The sequence below is a fragment of the Pseudovirgaria hyperparasitica genome (genome assembly GCF_010093815.1).
Source record: "Pseudovirgaria hyperparasitica strain CBS 121739 unplaced genomic scaffold EJ05scaffold_6, whole genome shotgun sequence".
In the NCBI taxonomy this organism is placed as follows: domain Eukaryota; kingdom Fungi; phylum Ascomycota; class Dothideomycetes; order Acrospermales; family Acrospermaceae; genus Pseudovirgaria; species Pseudovirgaria hyperparasitica.
Window position 1 is genome coordinate 516,974 of NW_022985554.1, and position 21,980 is coordinate 538,953.

Consider the following 21,980-nt stretch of genomic DNA (forward strand, 5'->3'; position numbering starts at 1 on the left):
GAGAAAAAAAAAGAGAATTGGATATAGTCGTTTTCTAGGGATAGAAGACGAGGGAATTGGAAACGTTGGGGGGGGGGCTTGGTTTTGAGAGAAACCACGAGAGGGCTAGCATTTGTCTTAAAGTAAGGGGTTTTGTGAATCGTTTTGCGCTAATGAGTGAGTGCTCAAGGCGATTTGGATGACTCTGCTATTTGATGTGATTTGAAGATTTGCGTCTAGGTTTTGAGAAATAGTATGTAAAGACGACATAGTTTATGTTGAACAAAACGCTTAATGGAGATGAATGCTAGGTGTTGACAGAAACAGGAAGAAACAAAACTACTATCGTAATGTGAACAGCCAGCCAGCCAGCCAAGACCTGTCTGTCAGCAGCACACTCAAACCGCCACCTCGCCATTCGCATTCTGGTCCTTCAAGACGTCCGGATTCAGAGGCTTACTCGCATCATACCCCAGCTGTTTGACAATGCCCAACCCTTTCGTCCGGCCCTCACGGAACAATATCCTATCGCCAACAGCGAGATACTCCGGGCGCTGCACGAAGCGGAAAGCGACAGTCGCGCGGTCGCCCGTGCGGATATAGCTGCGATCGATGTCGATGATCGCACAGGTCTGCGACACGGGTCCGACGTGCAGCATGGCCTGGTACTTTGTCTTGATGGTAGTAGCGTGGCTGAGGATCAGGACCTCGGCGACGAAGTCGCGGTATACCTTTGGTGCGGCGGCGGCGGCGTTTTCGGGCTTGTGCAGGACGACCATGCCTTTGCGGACGTCCTTTCGGCGGACGTTGCGGAGGGCGAGCGAGGCGCTTTGGCCGGCGGAGCAGGCGGGGACGGGGATGCGTTTGCGCTCGATGGAGCGGACTTTTGTGGTTGTGAATTGGCCGAGGGAGTCTGGGCCGACGAGGATGGTGTCGCCGGTGTGGATGACGCCGGATTTGACGACGCCGGAGATGACGGTGCCGACGAAGGGGACGGAGAAGGTGTCGTTGACGTGGAATTCGAGGGGGGCGTCGGCGTTGTAGTTACCGTGGTGCGGCAGGATGTTGAGGAACATGCGGACGAGATCGAGGGATTGGCCGGTGACGTTGGAGACTTGGAAGATGGGGCAGATGCGGCGGGAGACGAATTGGGTCTGTCAAATTGTTAGGACGAAGGGGCGGATAAAGGGGGTCTAAAGAGTGCTTACAGCGGTGTTGACGCATTCTTCGCGGTTCTTGATGAACACTGGGATTTTGCGAGCACCTTGGGATTTGAGGATTTTAGTCAATTGCGTTATGGTCTGTTCCAAGATATTTGGCGGGCAGATGTCGATTTTGGTTATGACCACCATGACTGGGACATTGAGCGCCAAGGCGATACCGAGATGCTCTCTGCATACAGGTTAGCAAGGTGGAGACAAGGGCTGTAAGTACATAAACTTACTTGCTCATACCGATGAGGCCGTTATTCGCAGCAACCATTAGAAGACAGTAATTCGGCTCGCTGCTAAGCAGACCAAACACAGTGGTTCGTAGATAACGTTCATGGCCTGCCAGATCAGTAAAGCTTATCACTTTCGCCTACAGCAAGTCAGGAAAGATGGCGCAACAAGCAAAACCATGACTCACTGATCGTCGTCCAATCTCCTCCCATGTGAGTTTCCTCCCAGGGACATTAGATGTCACCACATGGCCTTTGGAGTCGAAACCCATAATCTCCATGCCGACCGAGCTAGTTCGACCACTCTCAATCTCATGTTTATGTCGGAACAGGTTCACACGCGCTTTACCACGGCCATCGTCGAGACCTCCTTTCACCAAAACTCCCAACATGGTACTCTTGCCAGCATCCACTGCATGTATCTGTCAGCCAATGCAAATCGAAAGGGACACTCTTGAACAAAGCACTCACCATTTCCAACCACCGCAATCCGCGTCTCAATCACGTCATCCACCGTCTCTGGCTTCCGACGTATCATCAACTTCCCCGACGAACTCTTATCCTTCGCATTCGCAGGCCCGACATCCTCCTCACCACCCACATTCCGCGTCATGAGCAATCGACACTCCGCATTCGCCACCACGGCAGCCGCCTCGAGCCGCTCGAGCGCAAAGCCCCAGTCGTCGATGCTGAACCCCATCGAATCGCCATTATCCTCCAGACCGAGGTCGAACAGCGTCTCGTTGTGGCCCTCGTCCATGCGCACGGTCAAGTGCTCCGCCAGCGCCCTGACGCATTCCTCCGCATCCGTCTGCTTGTCCAGCAGCACCTCCCTCAGCCGGATATGGCTAGATTCCTCGTCGAGACCGAGCTGGTCGATTATGTCGAGCTCGTCGTGCTCTTCGAGGGGGGGCGCCGGGGCGCCTGGTGCTCGTCGGAGGGTCTGTTGCTTCTGGACGTAGTCGGCGAAGTCGCTGAGGGCCTAGTTGTGCAGAGTGCATTTCAGCTGCTGTTCTACTGGTGCTTCTTCTCCCCCAACAGGTCATACGTACAGATTCTCCCTTCCGGCGGTCTTGTGGTGTCTGTGGCACCTGTTTGGTGGTTGGTGCCATGCTTGCTGTCGTTGGCTCGTGTGTATATTTAAAGTTCGTGCTCAGGTCAACGTTCGTAATATCCGTAAATAGAGTAATATACGAGTTATGTGGGTGACGTCCATTAAGTTGTGCATCTGCGCAAGACGAGGTTTCAAGGAGGAGGAGGGAATTAGAAACAAATTGGGGCTGTGAGGGCAATCAATGATCTGTTGATTGCTCCTAGAAAGGTGCACGTTGGAGGCAGCGCAGCTAAATAGATATGTGGAGACTCTAATCGATAGAGGAGTCATTGTGGAGTGACTAGTCATCCATGCTTGGGCCGAGTTCCTGCATTGAGATACCGCCTGTTCCCTACGAGCTTGACTCATTACCATGAACATCTACACAACCACAATTAGTAGTAGCGCACAAATAGATACAATGAGTGCGGTCTCTCTGCTTGGACATTATTCGACGATCATCATTACAGGTTCACATGTCGTGTTGTAAATGCATAGATTTACACAAGAGGCAGATGCTTGGCAAACCAGATCGCGAAGATCCCGTTACTATGGAGTAGGCTAGCTACTGCTACTCCTTCCCCCTTCCCAAAACATTTGGTTACCGAACTTCATGGTAATCATTACATTTGTCGGCCTGTTGGTAGACAGCTCTTCCCTAGTCTCAATGGTCAGGAATCCAAAGACCTGCAATGAATCCAAAGACGGGCAATGAGCAGTCAGTCTCTTGCTCGACCTGCTCCCCTCAGCCTATAGTAAAGTGCTTGATAATCTTCTGGTCGTAAGAAGGATCATACGTCTCGTCTTCGCCAACAGCTATTCTATAGGCAACCTTGGCGTATCCCTCTGCCTGTATTGCTTTCTTTTCCGCACCACTTGCCCGAAAAGCGGAGCGTACATGCTGGAAAGCCTCGACTACGTGATCCAAAAAGTGGCCCCAAGTAACGACACGGAATTCAACATCCGATGCTTCGAAGCCTGTCACGACGAAGCCAAGTGATTCGAGCGCGCTCTTGCCGTGCACCAGAGCGTCCATATACTTCTTGTCTTGGATGAGGAAGCGTGTCAGGGCCAGTTGCGGGTCAAATATTTTCACACGTGGAACGGCGCTTGTTGGCTGCGGATATGTCTTCTGCAGAGCATCCAGTGTCCGCTGGATATTGCGAATTGTATCAGGATGATTTAGAGCTAAATCGAAATCTCGCTCTAGCCTCTTGTGAATCTGTTGTCGCTGCTTCGTGGTCGCTGGCTTGGTCGTTTTGGTGTCAAGACAGATGGTGCACTCGCAACGGAAGCCCCAGTGCTCAAATACATTTTCAAGCTTCTTTGCAGGTCTGTAGGTGAAGAGGATCTCGGCGCCGGGCTCGAGATCTCTGGTTGCGCGGACTACCATCATGTCACCAATGAAGGACCTGTGCGCGTTACTACGACAAGAGTGATTGATGTAGGACGCCTTGATCCAAAAACCGGAGCTGTGGTGCACACTATCTTCTTTTCGACTCGCCGCCATCATTGTGTCTTTCCATATGCCGATGCTAGAGTCTGGGCAGCCAAAGACATTGAGTGTCATGATACGCTCGACGAGGAAGCTGTGAGCAAGTGTCAGTACAAGGCTTGTGTTGAGAAGTTTTCTTTAGAAGTATACATACGTATCGACAATTGGTTTATCATCGACAAATGGTGTGCTGGGCGACTCATACTGGCCATGAAACAATGTCTTGAATGCTGGTGCGCGAGATGGATTACACCATAGCTTTCGAACCAGTTTTGTCAAGAGATCAGCTTGCGTGCCCAAGAAACCTTGGTTTGTTTCAATGTTCATCAACAGAGAGATCTTCGAAGTGTCTCGATTCACCACGGACCCTTCTGATTCGGCGTATGCGTAGCCAAATGCCTTCTCACACAGAAGCAGGTCGCCAGCCTTGATGGCCTGAGTAGCGAACAGACCGCGCCCTTTGGATGCAGTCTGCCGCACCTCGACAGGCCCAGTGAACGTAGCATGATTCAACTGAGGAGGGCGCATAGTTCGAGCTAAAGCCTGCATTCTCTTGAAAGGATAGATGCCGGTTGTTTGCTCCGTGATCCTATCACGCGCTCTTGCTAGGGCAGTTGGACCATCGCTGTCATTAGAGAAGGCGGAGCAGAATAGCTCGAGAGTCTGGCAGCATTCATCGTATCGTTCAAGATTGTAGAGAGTATCAGCAGCACGGAAGAGTGCCTTGTTGTTAGGCTGTGCACCAAAGGATGGAAACCCCGTGTCAAGAAGCGCTGCATCGAACTGTCCAGTCTTCAGATATGCTAGCGCTCGATTTCTTTTGAGCATGGCAAGCTCCTCTTCCGTGACATTTTCATGGTCAATACCCTCGGAGTAGCTGCACGAGTTAGCTGTCAGGCATATCCGAAGTCTCGAAAGAGGAGTTTCTTACAAATCGATGGCCTCATGGTAACGCTTCTGTGCCACTGCATCATTGCCTTTCTTCTTTAAGGCCTGCACCGAGGCTTTCACCTTTAGCATTCGAGATCGCCACTTGGCAGGTACCATGGAGTCGTCATGTTTGGTCCAGACGATGTCCGACAGATGGTCCACGCGAAGGCCGTATCGACCATCTGACGTGGCCTTGAAGTAAGGCTCCTTGACGATCAGGACTGTACCTTGGCCAAAGAAATCGGTTGCTCTCCGAACTTCCTCGTCCTCCTGTTGATAGATCATCAGCAGTACCACGTCATCTTTCTCATCTTCCGTAATTGCCATGATAGCACTCATCCTGTTAGGCGGGGTTATGGTCCTCAGAGTGAGGAATCTGCCGCGATGATGAGTCTCGAGCTGGAGGTCCTTGATGAAGATAGGTGTCAAATCGACAATGGATGTGGCACAAGGTGCGTAAGCTGGCGGTACGAAGGACGAATGGATTTCGTGTTGTCGACTCTGCATCACCGTCGAAAGGTATCCCATCATGAAAGTGTTATACGCCTCATCTCGCGATTCGCGGTTGTGCAGTCGCTGACCACGACGCGACTGAGCTTTATGAAGCAGCTGCCTCTGCGCCTCCAGCGCCTTCATGTATGGTCCCAGGAAAGTATTTGAATCCATGATATAGGTGCTCTAGAGTTCGTCTGAGTTGGGTGAAGGAGAGGTGTTCAGAGACAGGATCAGGCTGGCTATATATATAATGAAATAGATCACATGACAGAGGTAAAGAACTTGTCTTGCGATCATGCACTGAACAATCATACGAGGTTGATGTATAGAAGGAAACACATACGCAAACGCACAGATGTTTAAAAACGAAACTCTGAACCACCTTTGAGTATTTCCATAGCAAAGTCGTGATTGCTGTTCACCTGCTGGATGTGCTGTATTTGTTACAATCCCTGCGTGTGAAATTAGTGGTTGAAAACTGCATTCGCCGAGTTTCGCGCGTCGAATGGCATTTTCACTCGTCCTCCACTCGGAGCACGTAGCTTCCAAACTCCCTCGCCGACACACCCTTCTCGAACAACAGATCAAGCTCCTCGAACGTCCTCCCACGCGTTTCCGGAATTCGAAAGTACGCCCACGCAAGACAGATTGCTGCCAGCCCGCCAAAGAAGAACCCCAGCTTCCCGCGCAGATTCGCCTCGTCCGGCGCGATCATAAACGGTATTGCAACCGTCATGGCTATTCCAAGAACGGCCTGAACAGCCGTCGCCACAGCAATAGTCTTCGCTCGCACCTTCGTCGCGGAGCATTCGCAGATAATCACGAAACAGATCGGCCCGACGCTGATGCCGTAGAAGAAATTCCACACGAGCATTAGCGCAGATTGTGCCCAGATGATACCCGTGTTCGTTTCGCGGCTCGGCACGCAATCGAGGACGCCGATGATAAGCTGAATGATGGCGAGCATGGCCAGTCCGGAATTGTAGATAGTACGCCGGCCAACGCGTACCATCAGCGCGAACGAGATGAGCGTACCGATAAAGCCAACACCCAGGAAGCCGATAGACATATCGAAGGCCTTGTCTGTTGACAGGCCAGCCTGTACGAAGAAGTACGTGCCATAGTTGATGAGGTAGATGCCACTTAGCACCTGTGTCGCATATACGCCGATAGATATCTCAGTACGGCGCAAGTTGATGCGCCGGAAACAGTCCCAGTATGTGCTTCCCGCCTCCATCTCCTGCTCCAGTCGATCCGTTTCAATGATCATAGCGAGTGTGTTTTTAACGTTCACGCGCGGCGAGGCGAGACGGCGAAGGGATTTCTCAGCTTCTTCGAATCGTTCCTGGCGCGCAAGCCACCAGGGCGATTCCGGCGCAAAGGGTATTCCAGGCAGGATGATTGCAATCCAAACCCATTGCAGGGCAAAAGGGATGCTATATGCCCAATGGCTGTCCAGCTTGCTAGTTCCTGCGGCGACTCCGTTCGCGATGAGTTGTCCGATAACGAAGCATAGGTTGATATAGCTCGTCAGTTGGCCTCGAATGGCTACGGGACAGACTTCCGAGGCATAGGCTGGAGCAATGACGACGTATGCTCCCAGAATGAGACCTCCTAGAAGCTCCCCCACGAGAAGGACAGGCAATGAGCGAGCGAAGAATTGGATGAAGACGCAGCCACATGTACCCATGACACATACCGCAAAGGTTTTGCGGCGACCATACCATTCCATAGGGTACGCCGAAAAGAGAGCGCCGACGCATTGGCCGATAGGATTGCCCATAGAAAGACCCGATTGCCAAGGTGCAGAAATGATATACTTATAACCACATCAGCGAGTGTGCATCTCACAATGAAAGTAGTCCTTCCTACAATGCATATGCGGACAGAGTACTTACCTCGCCCTTGAATTCATATCCAAAGTCCCGCTGAAACGCTGGGACAGCGTACAGGTTTCCAAGCAGCTGCGGATCAAACGCAAGCATAATAACCCCTAGCGAGAAAAAGACCGACCAGCCGATTGCTTTTGGATACAGCTTCACAGCCTCGACAAAGCCCATTTGGTGCTCAGCATCGAGCGCATCCCGGACGTTATCATCCTTCATGAGACCTTGCGGAGTGTATGCCTCCTCCACAACAGCTCCATGATGCTGTTCAACGTCCTTCGCGCCCATGATACCGTTCAAGGAGTCCACGCTCTCCGTCTCGTTTTCGTCGTCACCTTCCTGGTCTGCGTTAGATTGTAGAAGCGGTTGCGTTTGTTCTTGCTCTGGGGCACAGCGGTCAGATATAGTTTGTCGAGAGAATGGAACCCCCCTCATGGCCGGCATGTAAGGGTAGTATCATAACGTCTCTTCTATGGGTCCCTTGTTGATCTGGTTATCTCTCGGGATGCCTATCGCATCGTCGGTTGACGTCGCGGAAGAGCCGCCCAACTGGCCGAGACCAAGCCAGCAACGGCAAGTGGATCGCTAGATAGGGCTAGCCCGATAGGGGTGTAATGGACTAAGTCCGTCCAGTCATGTGTTTTGCCTTTGTTTATCACGGCCTCACAACTAAAATATACACACCAACATCCTGTTTTTACCTGCAATCAAAGTCCTACACTCATAACAGGGACGTGAAGTGATTCGCCCAAATATGAATATTTTCTATTCAGGCGCTCATAGCATGTTGCGTCAGCCAATGCTGACGGCATGCCAGGCTCACCAGATCAAGAAGCAAGCATATACCTACTCTGTTATTCCTGTTGGCATAGACTGCAATTCACTGCGAGCTTGTTTCACGCGTGCAAAAGTCATTGGAAGATGAATATGTAGGGACACCTCAATTTGATATCATCGCGCTAAAGAAAGTAGTCGCGTTGGAGGCGTGATGAGCATTAGTGGAACATAGGTTGTTACCTTCAAACTGGAGTTGAGCTACCCTCGGTTTCACTGACTATGTGGAATTTTCTTCTTCTCCTCGCGGAGGTTTGGTGATACTTCCTGGATAGATGCATTGCTATATTGTGCAGCCAGTGTAGAGGTTGGGGGCTCTATGTTCTTCGTGCCGGCTGATGCCACTATAATTGATTGATGGGAGATAGCCGTACTGTATCTAACAAGTGCGAGTTATGCTGTGGTGCACAGTTAACAGTATCGGTGGCTGGCATTCGAGAGCTGATAGCGCTAAGCGCACGAAGGATCGAGTAGTTCAGTTGTCGGATTGCAATGATTGCAGGAGAGAGTCCAGATAAACATGCGTCACAAAGAATGTCGTACTGACGAACTCCTCTCCACCACAGACTCTTTGTCGTATCTTCATCGGAAGTTATAGGAATTCTCCATAGAACGTGACTATAACTACTTAGCTAGACCAGAGCCACAACTTCTATCGAAATGTAAGCTGGGCCCAAATCATCGGCGTTACATGCTCCAGTAAGCAGGCGCAATGCCAGGTTGAAAGCGTCGACGGAACGATCTTCTCGGCCAACGAGACACATGTGCACCATCAACCCAAGATCGCGCAGAGACACGGCCGGAAAGACTCTGTCTGCGGTCACCTCGAATTTATAACGCAGTGCAGAAATGCAACGGAATGGGAATCAAGGCAACCTCGCACTTCAACCACCTCGGTGTGCCTCCGTCACCTAGGAAGGAACCACAGTCGGATCTACGACATTCAAGGCGTAAGCCTCCCTCTGCATCGGAGGGGTAGCGGCTTGCTATCGGTGCCACGGGCTGTGATTGGACCTTGTTAAGGTCATGGTGATACGAAGATGTTGCTCAGCACGAGATCTCTCCTGTGATCTGGCAAATGCTACCAGAAAGGTCGTCGCGACTTACAGATGCAGGATACAAAGCATCATGTGCTGTCTACGGACGTGGAAGACACCTGTGGTATGTTCTCGACCTGACCCGAAGACGTTACGGGAAACACGAATGGGGGACGTGGGCCTATCGTGGTACAGCACACGCAATCGCTCCTCTCTAACGTCGGAGACGGAACTTGGGCATGGAGGCCGTGCTGGGTATGTCTACGATCTAGATGTAAGTAATTTGTAGTGCAGAGTCGATGCAGGTGGGACAAAGTCTCGCATATTATGCACAGGACCAGAAATGAACGCGTTGTCTGTGTCTTTGCCAGGTCAACGCGTCGTCCAGTAGCCTTAGCTCATGCAGTTGTTGAGGACATGAATTGAGCAATTGTGGAAACCGAAGAGGTCACATTGAATCGTGAAACCACGTTCAATGTTATATGCGATTGACCGTAGGCCATAATTCTGGTGGACCTGGTTTTCGAAAATCTCAGGTGATAGCTGCGAATGTGGAGTTTCGTGTCCCTGGATAGAAATATGAGCTCAATAACAGATCCAAGACACGATCTACAACTGGCCTAATCTGCCGAATGCAGGCTCGAGTACGACTAGACATGAAAAGTATAACAGAGGCATAGAAAAATTGCGGTCTGTATCTCTATTTTCTCCCGCGTGCTACAGGCGTCGCGAACAAGGTCATGCAGTTGTGAGTCGAAAGGGCGGTGGACCGAAAGAGGTGAGATGAAGTGACGCCAATGGAACGATACTACCAGAGCGAGACGAGGACTAATTTGTGAATAGGGAGGTGTCATACATAGAACTGTTCATTAAGTTCCTCAGTATTACAATACCATGGAGAGTAGATCTGGCGGGCATATGCAAGCGATGCCGCCTATTTCTGGAGACCTGTTGTGATAGATTATCATAGGGATAATAAATATCAGAACGAGAACTTTTTTCAGAGGAAACCGAACTGTCGTTATTGAATTGCCGAATGGCTATGCAATCAGGTATTGCTCGGAGAAAGGGCACCTCGCTCACCAATGTGAGATCGACCAGGAAGACAATGGAGGCATTCGGTCAACTACGAAATCAGCGCAAGTATCATAGTGTTCAGGGCTCTTCCGTGCTTTCTACCAGCGTCTCCCTAATCTGCCAGTGCTGGACTTTAGGCTTTTGTGGCGCCCTTAGTCGGCTACAGGTACCGTTCGGCATCGAGGGAAATACGTGTTGAAGGTCCGCAGTGTTATTGATTTTGCAATCAATGCTGCTACTAAACGTCACGATTTAGATGGAGTGTTGCTTAAATACACACTCGGTTCCAAGAACAGGACAGCTTTTACAGAATGGTCATCGGGGAGACCAGATACATCCGGTTATTCTTCTGTTCGGTAAGATATAGAGTATTCGTCCGGAAGCTGAACGGTTGCGATAATTAGTGGTCAACTCGGCAGGACACAACTTGTAACTTGCGAGTCTCATGTGTTACACGTAACTCCAGATCGTCTGCGACGGCAGATTGCTCTGCAGAATGTCTGCCAAGACGCAGGTTTTCTTGCATCAGAGTGGGACGTAGTTCCTGCAACGGACTCGAGCAAGGAACCACTCGGTCAGCTTTGGACTTGGACCTCTGTAGTAAGAAGGCGATTACGTGTCGTTGCCCCGTTACCAGCAGAAATGAGCTGGTGATGTATCCATAATATTAGGAGGATGGAGATGTCTCGGTGCGGGGTATTGTCGAGTCTGCGGCAGCATCCATGCAGGCGAGCGAAACATGTGCGAGCGGCCAAGGGAGGAACAATATGAGGGTTGTATTGTGGCGGTATATGGGCCTGATGAAGTGGAATCGGGATTGTTGGCCGTACGAAAGTGGAGTTGGGTCTCATGCTCCGGCTAGGAGAGCGAAGTAATGCATGCATGGCGTTGATGAAGCTGTGATTTCCGGGGCTGGATTAACTGACCCTCACTCAACCTCAGCTGCACGGTCGTTGTAGCTTCTCAGCACGAGATAGCAGGCTGTGTGGTGCTGATGATTCGATAGTCATCATGACTCCGGATCCAGGCATCTGAAGATCAAGTCACACGTCACGATGGGCGTGAGTGGTGAGAGAAGAAGCGGGAATGGGACATGCCAGGTTGTAATGTAGTGTGTGTGTCTGTGTGGTCCTAAGGTTGGTTGGTGTTGGGTTTGTGTCTAATTTGGGGCTTGATTGGGGCTTGGCTAATTATTTGCCCGCCAGTACCAGTAATGCCAGGGCCCCAGGGATGGCCTCCCTGCTCCGAAAGAATACTTGTCTCACCGGACCGGGGAGTAGGGGAGTAGGGGCGGAGGATGAGGAGGAGGAGGAGGAGGAGGAGCAGGTGGAGGTTGCTAGTTTCTCACAATCAATCATTAGTCGCGGCTGAAAGCGGTCTGGCATTGAGGTCTCGGAAAGATCAACATATGTCGTTAAGACACCGGACTGACTTGTCGTCGGCGCGTGGAGCTTTGACGAACAAACATTATGCTCGTGATGGTTGGAGGAGCATTTTCACCTCTGTTCTCGATGCTCGTCTTAGGCAGGCTGGCAGGCAGGCCGGCGCGGACTGTCCCCAATCTGGACCTAGCTGATGACTGCATTCAAATCCTCCGATGAAACCATATGCGAGTCGTTAGCTGGATGTTGATTGATGTCTTGGGTTAGACCATACAGAGACCGAAGAATGATGGTTGTCGAGATTTTGAGGTGCCGAAAACTGTCCCTTGCAGACCTGCTTCCATGATGTTGTCGGTTACGTCGACGGAGCTGAGTTGGGCAAGACTTTCCACATACTGCAGTATTTGCCGGCCACACCGAGATTGAGATCGAATCCGTAGGGAACGGGGTTTTGGATTGATGGGCAAGGGAACGTGAAGGTCAGACGATTGACGCAACTGATGCACAGAGGTACCCGTGGACCTCAGGACGCGGTGTTTGACGAAGCGCCAAGAGGAAACCTTGGAAGCCCTAGGTATCGAACTTTTACTATCCGGGCCCCGCCCTGCTGCACCTGTAGAGCCGTCAAATAATAATGTCACCGAAGATGACACCCTATTCAATCCTTGTAAGAATGATGTGATACTTTTCACTGCTCAGTGGGAACCGGGGCATAAATTTAGCGTAGCAGCGGCAACGATCACGACGACCACAGGTGACAGCTTCTTTTCAGCTCTGCGTGAAACCTCGGGATGGCGGCGCGACAAACGTGAAATATGGTAATAATTGTAGCCATTGCACTATCGGACAGGATATCGATGTGAGTGGGCCGCCGGGATCTGGAGATGCGAAAAAACGGATGACCACGCCACGGCAAGCGGGATCACGACTAATACTGAGTAGTGGGCAATTACTGGATTATTGACGTACTACAGCGAGTATTCTATAACACACTCGCAGCATTACTATTCCAGACTCAGATCTTTATCAGACGGTGAGCCACGGCAGACCGTCAATCAACCTTGGGCTGATTGCCAAGCTTGACGGCCTGGGAGGAAAACGAGAGTCGAGGTCTCCGTAGTCTCGCTCCAGTGTCCTTCCTCTCTGTCGCTGGATCTTTGGATCCTGCATGTCGCTATCGCGAAACCTGACCCTCGAGGGATGGAAGATTTAGGCTAGAATTGAATGGCAAAGTCTACCACGGGCGTACGCAGCCAGAACCATGTCTAGGGGCCCGTATGACGGACTCGGGCGGGTCTCTGTATTTGGTTAAGACAGGTAACAAGTCATTAACTTTCTGGCCTTTCGCCCTCCTTCCGCTTTGCAGGCGAGGCTCTGGAACATGAGCGATAAAGCGACGCGGGGAGCTGGGATCGACGGCAACGACGCGTGATGGCTGCACTGGCAAATACAAGCGAAAGTGCAGTACGGCAACGGACGGAATCGTGTGAGGAAAAGCATTTTACTGTCAGCATTGCATCTTAGCCACTGCTAGTCCAGTTGCCTGATTCGCGGATGAAGGGAGTGAACTAGTAAGTATGTTTATTACCAGCCTCGACGCCCAGCGGACTGGAATGTGAGAATATGAGATGGAGCAGATAATGCATTTGCATATCGATATTGCAACCGGATAGGGCTCCGTCCGCATTGGCTACACACGGAAGTGGCCAACTACGAATGATCAAATGCCTGTCTTTCATGCCGCGACGAAGGCAACACTCCCAGACGCTTATTCACACAGATGACGCCGATATGTCTTTAGTGATCAGGGATACGAGGAGTGAGACTAGAGTGAAGCCCGACGTTAGCGGACGTGCTGTATGTATGAAGTTTGTCACTTGTGAAAGGGCCAGAAAGAACGATGTGACGATGGCAGGCCCAGGACCGAAAGACCCCACCATCATCCTTCACACACGAACAAGCTGATTTGCCTCGCCACATCCGCACAGAGACAAAGCACGCGCGCACTTTTTGCAATCCTAACGGACCGGATGGACCTGACCTGATATTCTAGCTTGGCTTCGTGGCGGTCGTCGTCGTGGTTGTGACTATCAATCGAAGACCTATCCGTCACGGTCGGGCGTGGCGGTAATACTAGGTAGACAGCCCTGCCCTGCCCTGGCGGCTGGATGCTAGATACAGTGGCAGCAACGAAGTCGCTGTGCTCTGTGCACAGGGCGAGAAGGGCTGTTTGACATTAACAGCAAGCCATTACTAAAGAGGATCCTAGATGCACACTGCCATGTACGAGCGGCAGCAGTGAGGCGAGGGTGACAGCGACAGCGAGAGCGTGTGAGTAGTTGAGAGCATGAGCATGAGGCATGATGAAGGGGGAAGACTGGAGACTGGCCAGGTGTCGCTAGGGGCACCGCGACTCGAGGGCAAACCTGTAACCTGTAACCTGTAACGACCGGGTGGGCTGGAACCTGCTAAGAGAGAGATGGAGAGAGTGAGTGAACAAGGGCTAGAGGCGCAATCATAGGGAGCAGCACGCAGTAAATAGCCTGTGGCCCCGAGATCAAACCGCCAGCAAAGGTCCTGACTTCAGACTATAATAACAATTAAGTACATGACCATTCTATACTTCCCCAGCATGCACTAACGACCTAGGCCGGCCAGCCAATCACGGATTGGCCATTGCGCTGAGCAAGACGATCCTACCACTTCTTGCTTTCATCCCGTTAGTGATCAGCCCGTTGAAGGCATGCCCAAAAGCCAAAAACAAAAAGGCAAACGCGCTGTCGCCGTAGGGGATCGGAATCTGGCTGCGACAGCAACCTAGAGGCTGTACCTGGGTATGCTGTGTGCCAAGGACAAAAGGATGTGCCCGGTTGGACAGCAACACCTAGCCCTCCGTGGATGCTCTTTTCCTTTTGGCGGCATGGTTCCGGTGCGTTGATCACGATGTTTCTTTGGTTCACTCTATCACGTCAGTGTCAGCATCAAGATGCACTTCCCAGTTGCATCAATCGGCGGTAAGTCTGGCATGAGCAAAACATGATCCACGGCCTCTTTAGTCAGGCCAACACACACGACACACCGAGTGTGTAAACGAACGGCGACTGTTCTAGTCGCAAAGTCTCGGATAAGGAACATGGAATGGGAAAAGGTGATACTGGTGCTGCTTTCCGAACCCGCGCTATGCAGCCTCATGCCTGTCCGTCCTCACAGGCCGCAGGTCTGAGAGAACCGAGCTTTGATAAATGACCAAATGACCGAATGACCCTGTAGACCAGGTGGTCATTGTAACAGTGTCAGTGACTGAGATGCTGTAAACGTTTCGAACAACGAAGAGAGGCAGACGAGTACAAGCCACGACGGCCAGACCAGCTTGCGCGGCGCGGCTGATGAAGATGTTGCACCCCAGCTGTGTATGGAGTCTAGGAAATATACGTGGGTAGAGACAATCACTAATATAATTATGGAAAGTGATGATACCTAGGCTGACGATAGTGTTAACCTACTCTACTAGTAACCAGCCGCGTATATTTTCCAGCAACCGGTGACCAGGGGGGTGGGAGGGTAGAGAAGAGGTCACCACCTGAATCAATGCTTAATATTAATAAAAAAAATTGCTCGATGCTCAATCCTCAAGCATGCCCTTCTGAATCTGCGCCTTGGGTAGTTTCTGGACCAGGGGCTCAGGGGCGTGCGTACGTAGGTACCTAGTAACCTACTACCTATTACCTACCTAGCTGACTTATTACACCTGCAGTCGGTAGTAGGTTGCCTCCAGAATGCTCCGTAAGCTGTGTTTGAGCATATCCCTTATCATCCATCCGATTGTCTTTGCATCCTACGATTCATACCGAGTAATACCCGCGAACGGATCACAGCAAACCGAGCGGGGATCCACGGTCAACCTTGCAAACGCTAACATACACATAGTAAGTTTGAACCCAAGCAGTGCACATTAGCACACGTACTATGTACTTTGTACTTTTGTAATTCCACAACTTCCGTAACCAAACCGCAAAGTACTTGTGTCGGTCCCCACAGAGTGGATACTAAGACTAATTAGGTATTCTGCCTCTGTCCGCAAGGTCTAGGTTGAGTCTCACAGAGTCGACAGGATGACTCTGCTTCCTCCTCAAGCCAGCAAATTGCATATTATGGAAGCGTGTTGGACGGCACAACATGCCTGCGCCATAAAAGCCCGAGTGCTCCTGGGCGGTGATAATATGGCTGGTATTGGCTTTCATTTCGAAGCATATCATCCCGTTTGTCCCATGCATGCAGTGACTACTGTGGCTGTCTGGCCACAGGCGGTGCTTTCTCCTGTGAATCGTGAACCGTAAACCGTGGACCGTAAATCTTGAATCGTGGAATCGTGAGTCGTCGAGCAACGGAGGTTAGTCAGTACTCCTTCCAACCACTGGCACGAATACGGCCCAATCCTGTCTATCTATGATTGCCAAGTGACCTACCTCTCTGTTGCTCAACCCTCCACGCACGCGATCCGCCGCCCTTGATGGAGGCGCAGGCGCGAATTTGGTGTAATGATTTCAGCGCTACGGTGCACAGCCAAAATCGACTGGAGACGTGACTGTGCCTCGATGAGAGTCGACGTGGGCCAGAGACAGACAGCACCAGCATCAGCCAGCCCTGCAAGTCTCCTAACGTCGCTCCCAGGCTCCCCGTGTGGTTGTTGGTGTTTGTATGGATGAGTGATGATGAGTGGCGTACGGTGTAATAGTTGGAGGGAGTATCTAGATAGCAGACACCTAGTAGCTATGTAGCAGGTACCTCCTCCTTCCATTTCTTAACTTTCCTTGCCTTTTCCTTTCCAAGATCCAGTCCGGGACCCCCCTCCCTCCTCTCGCTCCGTATAGTAGAATGAATCCATTCCGGTTCATCCATTCCAGTGCAGCAGCAGCAGCAGCACAGGTGAGCAAAGTCCTTCATATCCCCGGTCAGTCTAGCACTTTGTACCGGACCCGGCGCCCGCTCGCTTGCTTGACTTGACGCCAATGCCCCCAATGCCTCCAATGCCTACCCCCGGCGTGGTGGACGCCTAGGTGTGTGTGTTCTGGCTAGCTAGCTAGGTACGCCTATGTCTGCGCCCTCGCCCTCGCCCACCCGACCACACCCACGCCCAGCAACCAACCCCCCAACCCGCTCGTGCAATCACGACCTCGTTTGTTGGCGCCGCGTCTATCATCATTCATCAGTGCTTTTCTAACGCTCCATCAGCTTGTGCATAATATCCTGCAACCTGGACTGGGCCTCGCGCGCAGGCTGTGTGTGTGGTCCACCCCCCTCGCTCCACTCCACCCGTCGGCCTCCACCACAACAACCACCTCCTCCACCACCAACGTCGTCGTCGTCGTTGTCGTTGTCGTCGCCCTTTACTATTCCCCTCCCCCCCCCTAAAAAATCTTAGACTATTCGGAGCAGGGCACTGTCGGCGGTGCGCGGACCACTATACTCTCCACGCACGCACATGTCAGAACGGGCCTGAGCTCATGTGTCTTTGTTCCATGTCTTTTTTCGCATTTGCTCCCAAGAGTCCACACACACACACACACACACACACACACACACACACACAACACATACACACCACACACACCCACACCCACACCCACATTCACCCACTCATACACTGACGCACACATGTTGATTTGACACACACACACACTCACACACACACATATCCTCCTGCACACTCTCTCCTGTTACTCGCCCTCACTTCACAATATGTCACGCTATATCCTGGCTAACGCCCTTCCAATTATGCCTGGAACCTGCCGCGCCTGCGATGACCATTAAACCATGGCCATGGTCCACTCCACTTCATTAATAGTGATGGACGATGCACCTACCGACTCCAAGGATACCGTTTTTATCAAAACAGTTACCTCCGCTGCCGCCATGGTCCATTGTCCACGCATACCGAAACGCCTCCTTCCGTCACGCTTCCTGCCTTGATCCATTCCCGGCCTTTTTTTTAGTTTACTTTCCTTTCATTGTCTTCTCAAACCTATCAACTGCCTAAGCTCCACCTTTCTGTCTTTAACCTCCGTGGTTCGTGTCAGCGTGTCACCATCCTGTGCCTTCCTACTTCCCATCTACATATCTGCCGGCACCCTCGTCCGTCGACGCCTCCAGACTCCTTGCTTGCCCCAGTCAAGCTTGTTCCCGTTTGCGGCCAGCTCGGGAATCTCTCCACTGTCCGCCGAAGCATCCATATCTCAACCTACTCGACCGTGGTTGTCATTCCAACCGGTGCAAGAAATGTCGTGAAAGGCAGCCGCTACTCTCTCCTCCACCTCCTGCTGCAGAACCAACCACAAACCAAGTCACCATTGCCAAGAGAGCTGTCCTTCCCTATATGACTACCGCTCTGGCCTTTCTTCCCACTCACCTCCAACTTACCTCACTTCACAACTGTCCCCCAGCAGCAACTGCCTCTCAATGCTGTCCATGCCTCACGCCGTGGGCCGAACGCCCTTCGACACTCTCTCCCATCGCTCAAAGCAAGACCAGATCCTTCTACCGCTACCGAAGTCCTCATCCATACCTCCATTCAGCCAATCCACTGCATACTCAAGACCACCCTTGACAACTGCTCCACCGACACCTCCTACAGACATGAACTTCCACAATACCAGCTTGCTACCTTCATATGCTCCTCCAAACGCCCACACACATTCTGATGCAAATTGGGGAAATGGAAGAGGCATGGAGGAGGTCATCAGTCAAGCAGGAATGGGTCCAGGGACTTGCAGCTTCCGACCCGTACAAGAAGTGTCGAACTCCAGTAGTTCACAGTATGTTGCGTCGGGGAAGAACCATTCACGGAAAAGCTCGAACAATGAAATTGCGCCCTCATTGCAAATTCCAGATACCATCAAGACTCCACAGTCAGGAATGCCACAGCTTGCTGCAGAAGTAAGTGCGTTGGCTGACTTCAAATCTACATACGCTGACACATACTAGATTACCTGCCTGTTCTGGTTCGAAAGCTCTGCGACCCTACAGGAAGTCCTGCATCCAACTTCACCCCGAAAAAGACCTATACCATTGTGCCCGGAGGCGATGCCAAGCACTGGCTTTAGGAAATGGGTAGCTACAATTCTATCGACCACTCAAGTGACGCCAAACGTTATTCTCTTGGCGTTGATGTTTGTGTATCGCCTAAAGAAGTCGAATCCCACAGTGAAGGGAAAGCTTGGCAGCGAATATCGTCTTTTGACAGTAGCGCTGATGTTGGGCAATAAGTGTGAGTCTATACACCGTTTACTATGACGCTAAGCTGATTATGGCCAGTTCTGGATGATAACACATACACCAACAAGACCTGGGCTGAAGTTTCTGGCATCTCCGTCACTGAAGTCCATGTCATGGAGGTGGAATTCCTTAGCAATATGCGTTACAGTCTTTTCACCTCCGAAAAGCAGTGGAATGAATGGCACGTGACATTGGGCAAGTTTGGCACCTTCTTCGACAGGGCGTCGAGAGTAAACATGGAGCTCGCACAACGTCTAAGCGGGCCATCGACTCCGACCTTGCTTGTTCCTCCAACGCTCCCAACTCCCCCTACGTCTTCATGTCGTACATCGCCACCATTTGGACACAGCCAATCCCCGAATCACAAACTTCGTAACAATACTCCCTTGTTATACCCACAAACAAGCTCGACCGCTATCTCGCCCATCGGCCCGCTACCAGAGCAAGATTTCAGGCCTAACGGCCGCAAACGTAGTTACGACGATGCTTCTCAAGCTCCCCCTCCGAAACGGCTGCAACACCAATATCACCCCACGAACATCATTACCAACCCAGGAAGCACCGCGCAGATGATGCCGACTGTCGCTGCTCCAACTTTGCCACGTCTTCCTAACCTCTCGATACCACTCGGTCAATCTTTACAGTCATTATCGGTACCACAACTCCCACCGCCAGGCAATCGAGCAATGTCACTTGTCTACCCTCCCCCGAATCATTGGTCTCAGCCTCAAATGACACCAATGCCCACCACTACTACCAGCGGTCCTGTAGTCTCACAGGTTCCCTCTTCAAGTATGAGTGTGCACGAGCAATCACGCCAGCTCAGTCCCTTTCCAGGATCTGCTAATGGCTCACCAAACTCGGTGCATTTCCCAGCAAGCCGTCTCTCTCCATCGTACTACTTGCAGCAGCGGCAATCACCGTACCGACCTGTTCGACATGTCCACACCCTTTTGCATCCTCCACCGTCCGCATCAATGCACAATCCAAACAGGAGCATGTCAAACGATCAGATGCACTATCAGCCTCTCGGCCGTCCGTTGACGGAACGTAGAGCTGGTACCCTCCCATATATGCATCATGAGGCTTGGCCGGTCACTAACCAATTCAACCAGTTTCCAGTACTTCCGCAGCCGGACTTTTCGCGGGTTTGAATTTGAATCACTGTCCGATTGCAACGATTCCCTTGCAGCTATCCGCGGAGTCCGGGCGCAGTAGCGTCTTTCACTGGATGGATTTATCCGACACAGCGGACTAGCATTTTCTTTTATGGAGTTTCGAAAAATTGCCATGCATTCATAGGAGTTCTGGAGGATATCGGCTGTCGCGATTATCCCTTCCATTTTTCGGGTTAACGGCGTCTTTCAGACGTTTTATCATCAGCAGGAGCATCTGCATTGGACGGCGTTTATACATAGCTACAGGCTACATCTTTTTGACTTGCATTGTTACGAAAGGATTTTTTATATATCCCAGGAGTAGCGCAGTGCGCAGCTACTCCACTGGTTCATCCAGCTCTGTACGATTATGGGGATTCCTTGAGGAGGACAGAAGAACAGTACACAGCGGAAGATGTGCTGAAGCGGTGGAAAGTCTAATAACGCCGAGAGAGCCGGGACTCTGCTCAAGGCCTATCATACAAGCGAGTATGGACAGTTTTAAACAGCTGAGCCAATAGCCAGCTTTCCCCGATTGGCTTGATCTGATGTTCCACACTGCACTTGACGCCTGATCTGAGTGAGCTAAGCCTTTGGCATGAATGTGTGTCATGTGAGTAATGTGTGTACCGGCCATGGAGCTGCGTTGAGGTAGAGGAGTGACACTTCTTTAACGACTGCTTCCCCATCAGACAGACAGGCAGGCATCACCTAAAAGAGAGAGACAGACAGACATACATATGAAATAAATGGATGATTGGGATTCTGGACGTGCTTGCTGGTTGAGAGGTGTATATGTGTGTTGTGTGTGTATGTGTATGTGTATGTGTGTGTGCATAAATATAGATGACAGGAGGTAATATAGGCTGTGTTTGTTTTGTCGTGTCGTGTCCTGTCTTGTGAATGGATGGATGGATGAATGGATAGATGATAGATGAATATGTGAATGAATGAATGAATGAATGGTCATAATGCACGTGCAATGCGCTATGCATGCAGCACTTTGGTTGTAAGATGAGTTTACGGGAAAAAGGGTCTTGTCTGGTGGTGGATATGGATATGGATATGTGTATGTGTATGTGTGTATGTGTGTATGTGTATGTGTATGTTTTATTTGCTCAGCATGGAAATGGAAATGGATGCGTATGATGGAAACAAATTTGTGATGGTGAAGCGTGAGTGTGATGATACGATATAGGTGACTGTTAGTTTCGATCATTATTACTATCGATATATCTCATTCTGTGCGTGGATGGGTGGATGGATGGATGGATGGATGGATGGATGGGTCGATGGCTAGAATACTCACTCACGCGTTCGCTCGTGTATATCGCTCGCTCCTCTATAGAGAGAGGAGAGGGGGGGGGAGGGGGAGAGTTTATAATGGAATTACTTTTGCCTTGCTAATACGTACTATAGAGACACACGGGATGATGATAGTATGCTCTCTTTCACTTTCCTGTTTCCGGTTTTATACTTTTCTGCTGTAGTTGTTACGGGTAGATAGATGGGTACGTAAGTAGCTTACGGGTAAGTAGTCAATGATAAAGGATAAATGATGAACGATGAATGATGAATAGTAAAGCGGCGAGCTTGTTTCTGGGGGTTTGCGAGAGAGGAGAGGGAGGGAGTGAGGGAAAGAGGGAGGGGATGTGTGCTATTCCATATAGCTTATCGACATGGAGTTTTAGTAGTAGTTTCTATGATTTCCCTTGTTTTTTGTTGCTAGTTGTGCGAGTGGTGAGGTGGGGTAATAAATAGCGAGTAAAGACAGACAGAGAAGGAGAACAAGAATATATTTTTTCTCTCTGTAGAGTGAGGAACGTTAAAGGAGGAGGTGCTGAGGGGTCGCTTGCAAGATGATAGCAGGAATCTGGGGAATGATGTGGGTAGTGTAGTAGT

General features: G+C 50.9%; 5 protein-coding genes across 5 annotated transcripts; 1 reads left to right on the forward strand and 4 right to left on the reverse strand.

The window, feature by feature from the left end:
• Positions 1–67: 67 nt before the first annotated feature.
• On the reverse strand, positions 68–2,752 carry EJ05DRAFT_475234 (P-loop containing nucleoside triphosphate hydrolase protein). Its single transcript, XM_033743761.1, has 6 exons — positions 2,473–2,752; positions 1,892–2,402; positions 1,609–1,832; positions 1,424–1,560; positions 1,188–1,371; positions 68–1,133 (listed from the first exon to the last, which is right to left on the reverse strand). Exons 1-6 carry the CDS (start codon positions 2,530–2,532, stop codon positions 378–380), a joined length of 1,872 nt encoding a protein of 623 aa, XP_033601449.1. The 5' UTR covers positions 2,533–2,752; the 3' UTR covers positions 68–377.
• A 333-nt stretch (positions 2,753–3,085) lies between these two features.
• EJ05DRAFT_328868 (uncharacterized protein) lies at positions 3,086–5,775 on the reverse strand. Its single transcript, XM_033740829.1, has 3 exons — positions 4,940–5,775; positions 4,163–4,885; positions 3,086–4,102 (listed from the first exon to the last, which is right to left on the reverse strand). Exons 1-3 carry the CDS (start codon positions 5,602–5,604, stop codon positions 3,259–3,261), a joined length of 2,232 nt encoding a protein of 743 aa, XP_033601450.1. The 5' UTR covers positions 5,605–5,775; the 3' UTR covers positions 3,086–3,258.
• Positions 5,776–5,947: 172 nt separating this feature from the next.
• Positions 5,948–7,538, reverse strand: EJ05DRAFT_437492 (maltose permease; the record flags this gene model as incomplete). The annotated part of the gene is made up of 2 exons (XM_033741792.1): positions 5,948–7,252; positions 7,332–7,538. 2 exons carry the CDS (start codon positions 7,536–7,538, stop codon positions 5,948–5,950), a joined length of 1,512 nt encoding a protein of 503 aa, XP_033601451.1.
• Positions 7,539–13,588: 6,050 nt separating this feature from the next.
• On the reverse strand, positions 13,589–14,011 carry EJ05DRAFT_499424 (uncharacterized protein; the record flags this gene model as incomplete). Its single annotated transcript, XM_033746831.1, has 2 exons — positions 13,589–13,875; positions 13,927–14,011. 2 exons carry the CDS (start codon positions 14,009–14,011, stop codon positions 13,589–13,591), a joined length of 372 nt encoding a protein of 123 aa, XP_033601452.1.
• Positions 14,012–17,896: 3,885 nt separating this feature from the next.
• Positions 17,897–20,245, forward strand: EJ05DRAFT_329080 (uncharacterized protein). The gene is made up of 3 exons (XM_033740830.1): positions 17,897–18,582; positions 18,631–18,913; positions 18,961–20,245. Exons 1-3 carry the CDS (start codon positions 18,106–18,108, stop codon positions 20,073–20,075), a joined length of 1,875 nt encoding a protein of 624 aa, XP_033601453.1. The 5' UTR covers positions 17,897–18,105; the 3' UTR covers positions 20,076–20,245.
• The last annotated feature ends 1,735 nt before the right edge of the window (positions 20,246–21,980 follow it).

What these genes read in the sequence shown, in the direction of transcription:
- EJ05DRAFT_475234 (XM_033743761.1), bottom strand. Translation starts at nt 2,532, where the DNA reads ATGGCACCAACCACCAAACAGGTGCCACAGACACCACAAGACCGCCGG. An exon ending in GATTGCGGTGGTTGGAAATG is followed by an intron (nt 1,833 to 1,891) that starts GTGAGTGCTTTG and finishes AGATACATGCAG; the next exon opens with TGGATGCTGGCAAGAGTACC. An exon ending in AAGAATGCGTCAACACCGCT is followed by an intron (nt 1,134 to 1,187) that starts GTAAGCACTCTT and finishes ACAATTTGACAG; the next exon opens with ACCCAATTCGTCTCCCGCCG.
- EJ05DRAFT_329080 (XM_033740830.1), top strand. Translation starts at nt 18,106, where the DNA reads ATGCTGTCCATGCCTCACGCCGTGGGCCGAACGCCCTTCGACACTCTC. An exon ending in TGCCACAGCTTGCTGCAGAA is followed by an intron (nt 18,583 to 18,630) that starts GTAAGTGCGTTG and finishes GACACATACTAG; the next exon opens with ATTACCTGCCTGTTCTGGTT. An exon ending in GCTGATGTTGGGCAATAAGT is followed by an intron (nt 18,914 to 18,960) that starts GTGAGTCTATAC and finishes GATTATGGCCAG; the next exon opens with TTCTGGATGATAACACATAC.
- EJ05DRAFT_328868 (XM_033740829.1), bottom strand. Translation starts at nt 5,604, where the DNA reads ATGGATTCAAATACTTTCCTGGGACCATACATGAAGGCGCTGGAGGCG. An exon ending in TACCATGAGGCCATCGATTT is followed by an intron (nt 4,886 to 4,939) that starts GTAAGAAACTCC and finishes TAACTCGTGCAG; the next exon opens with CTACTCCGAGGGTATTGACC. An exon ending in GATAAACCAATTGTCGATAC is followed by an intron (nt 4,103 to 4,162) that starts GTATGTATACTT and finishes ACTTGCTCACAG; the next exon opens with CTTCCTCGTCGAGCGTATCA.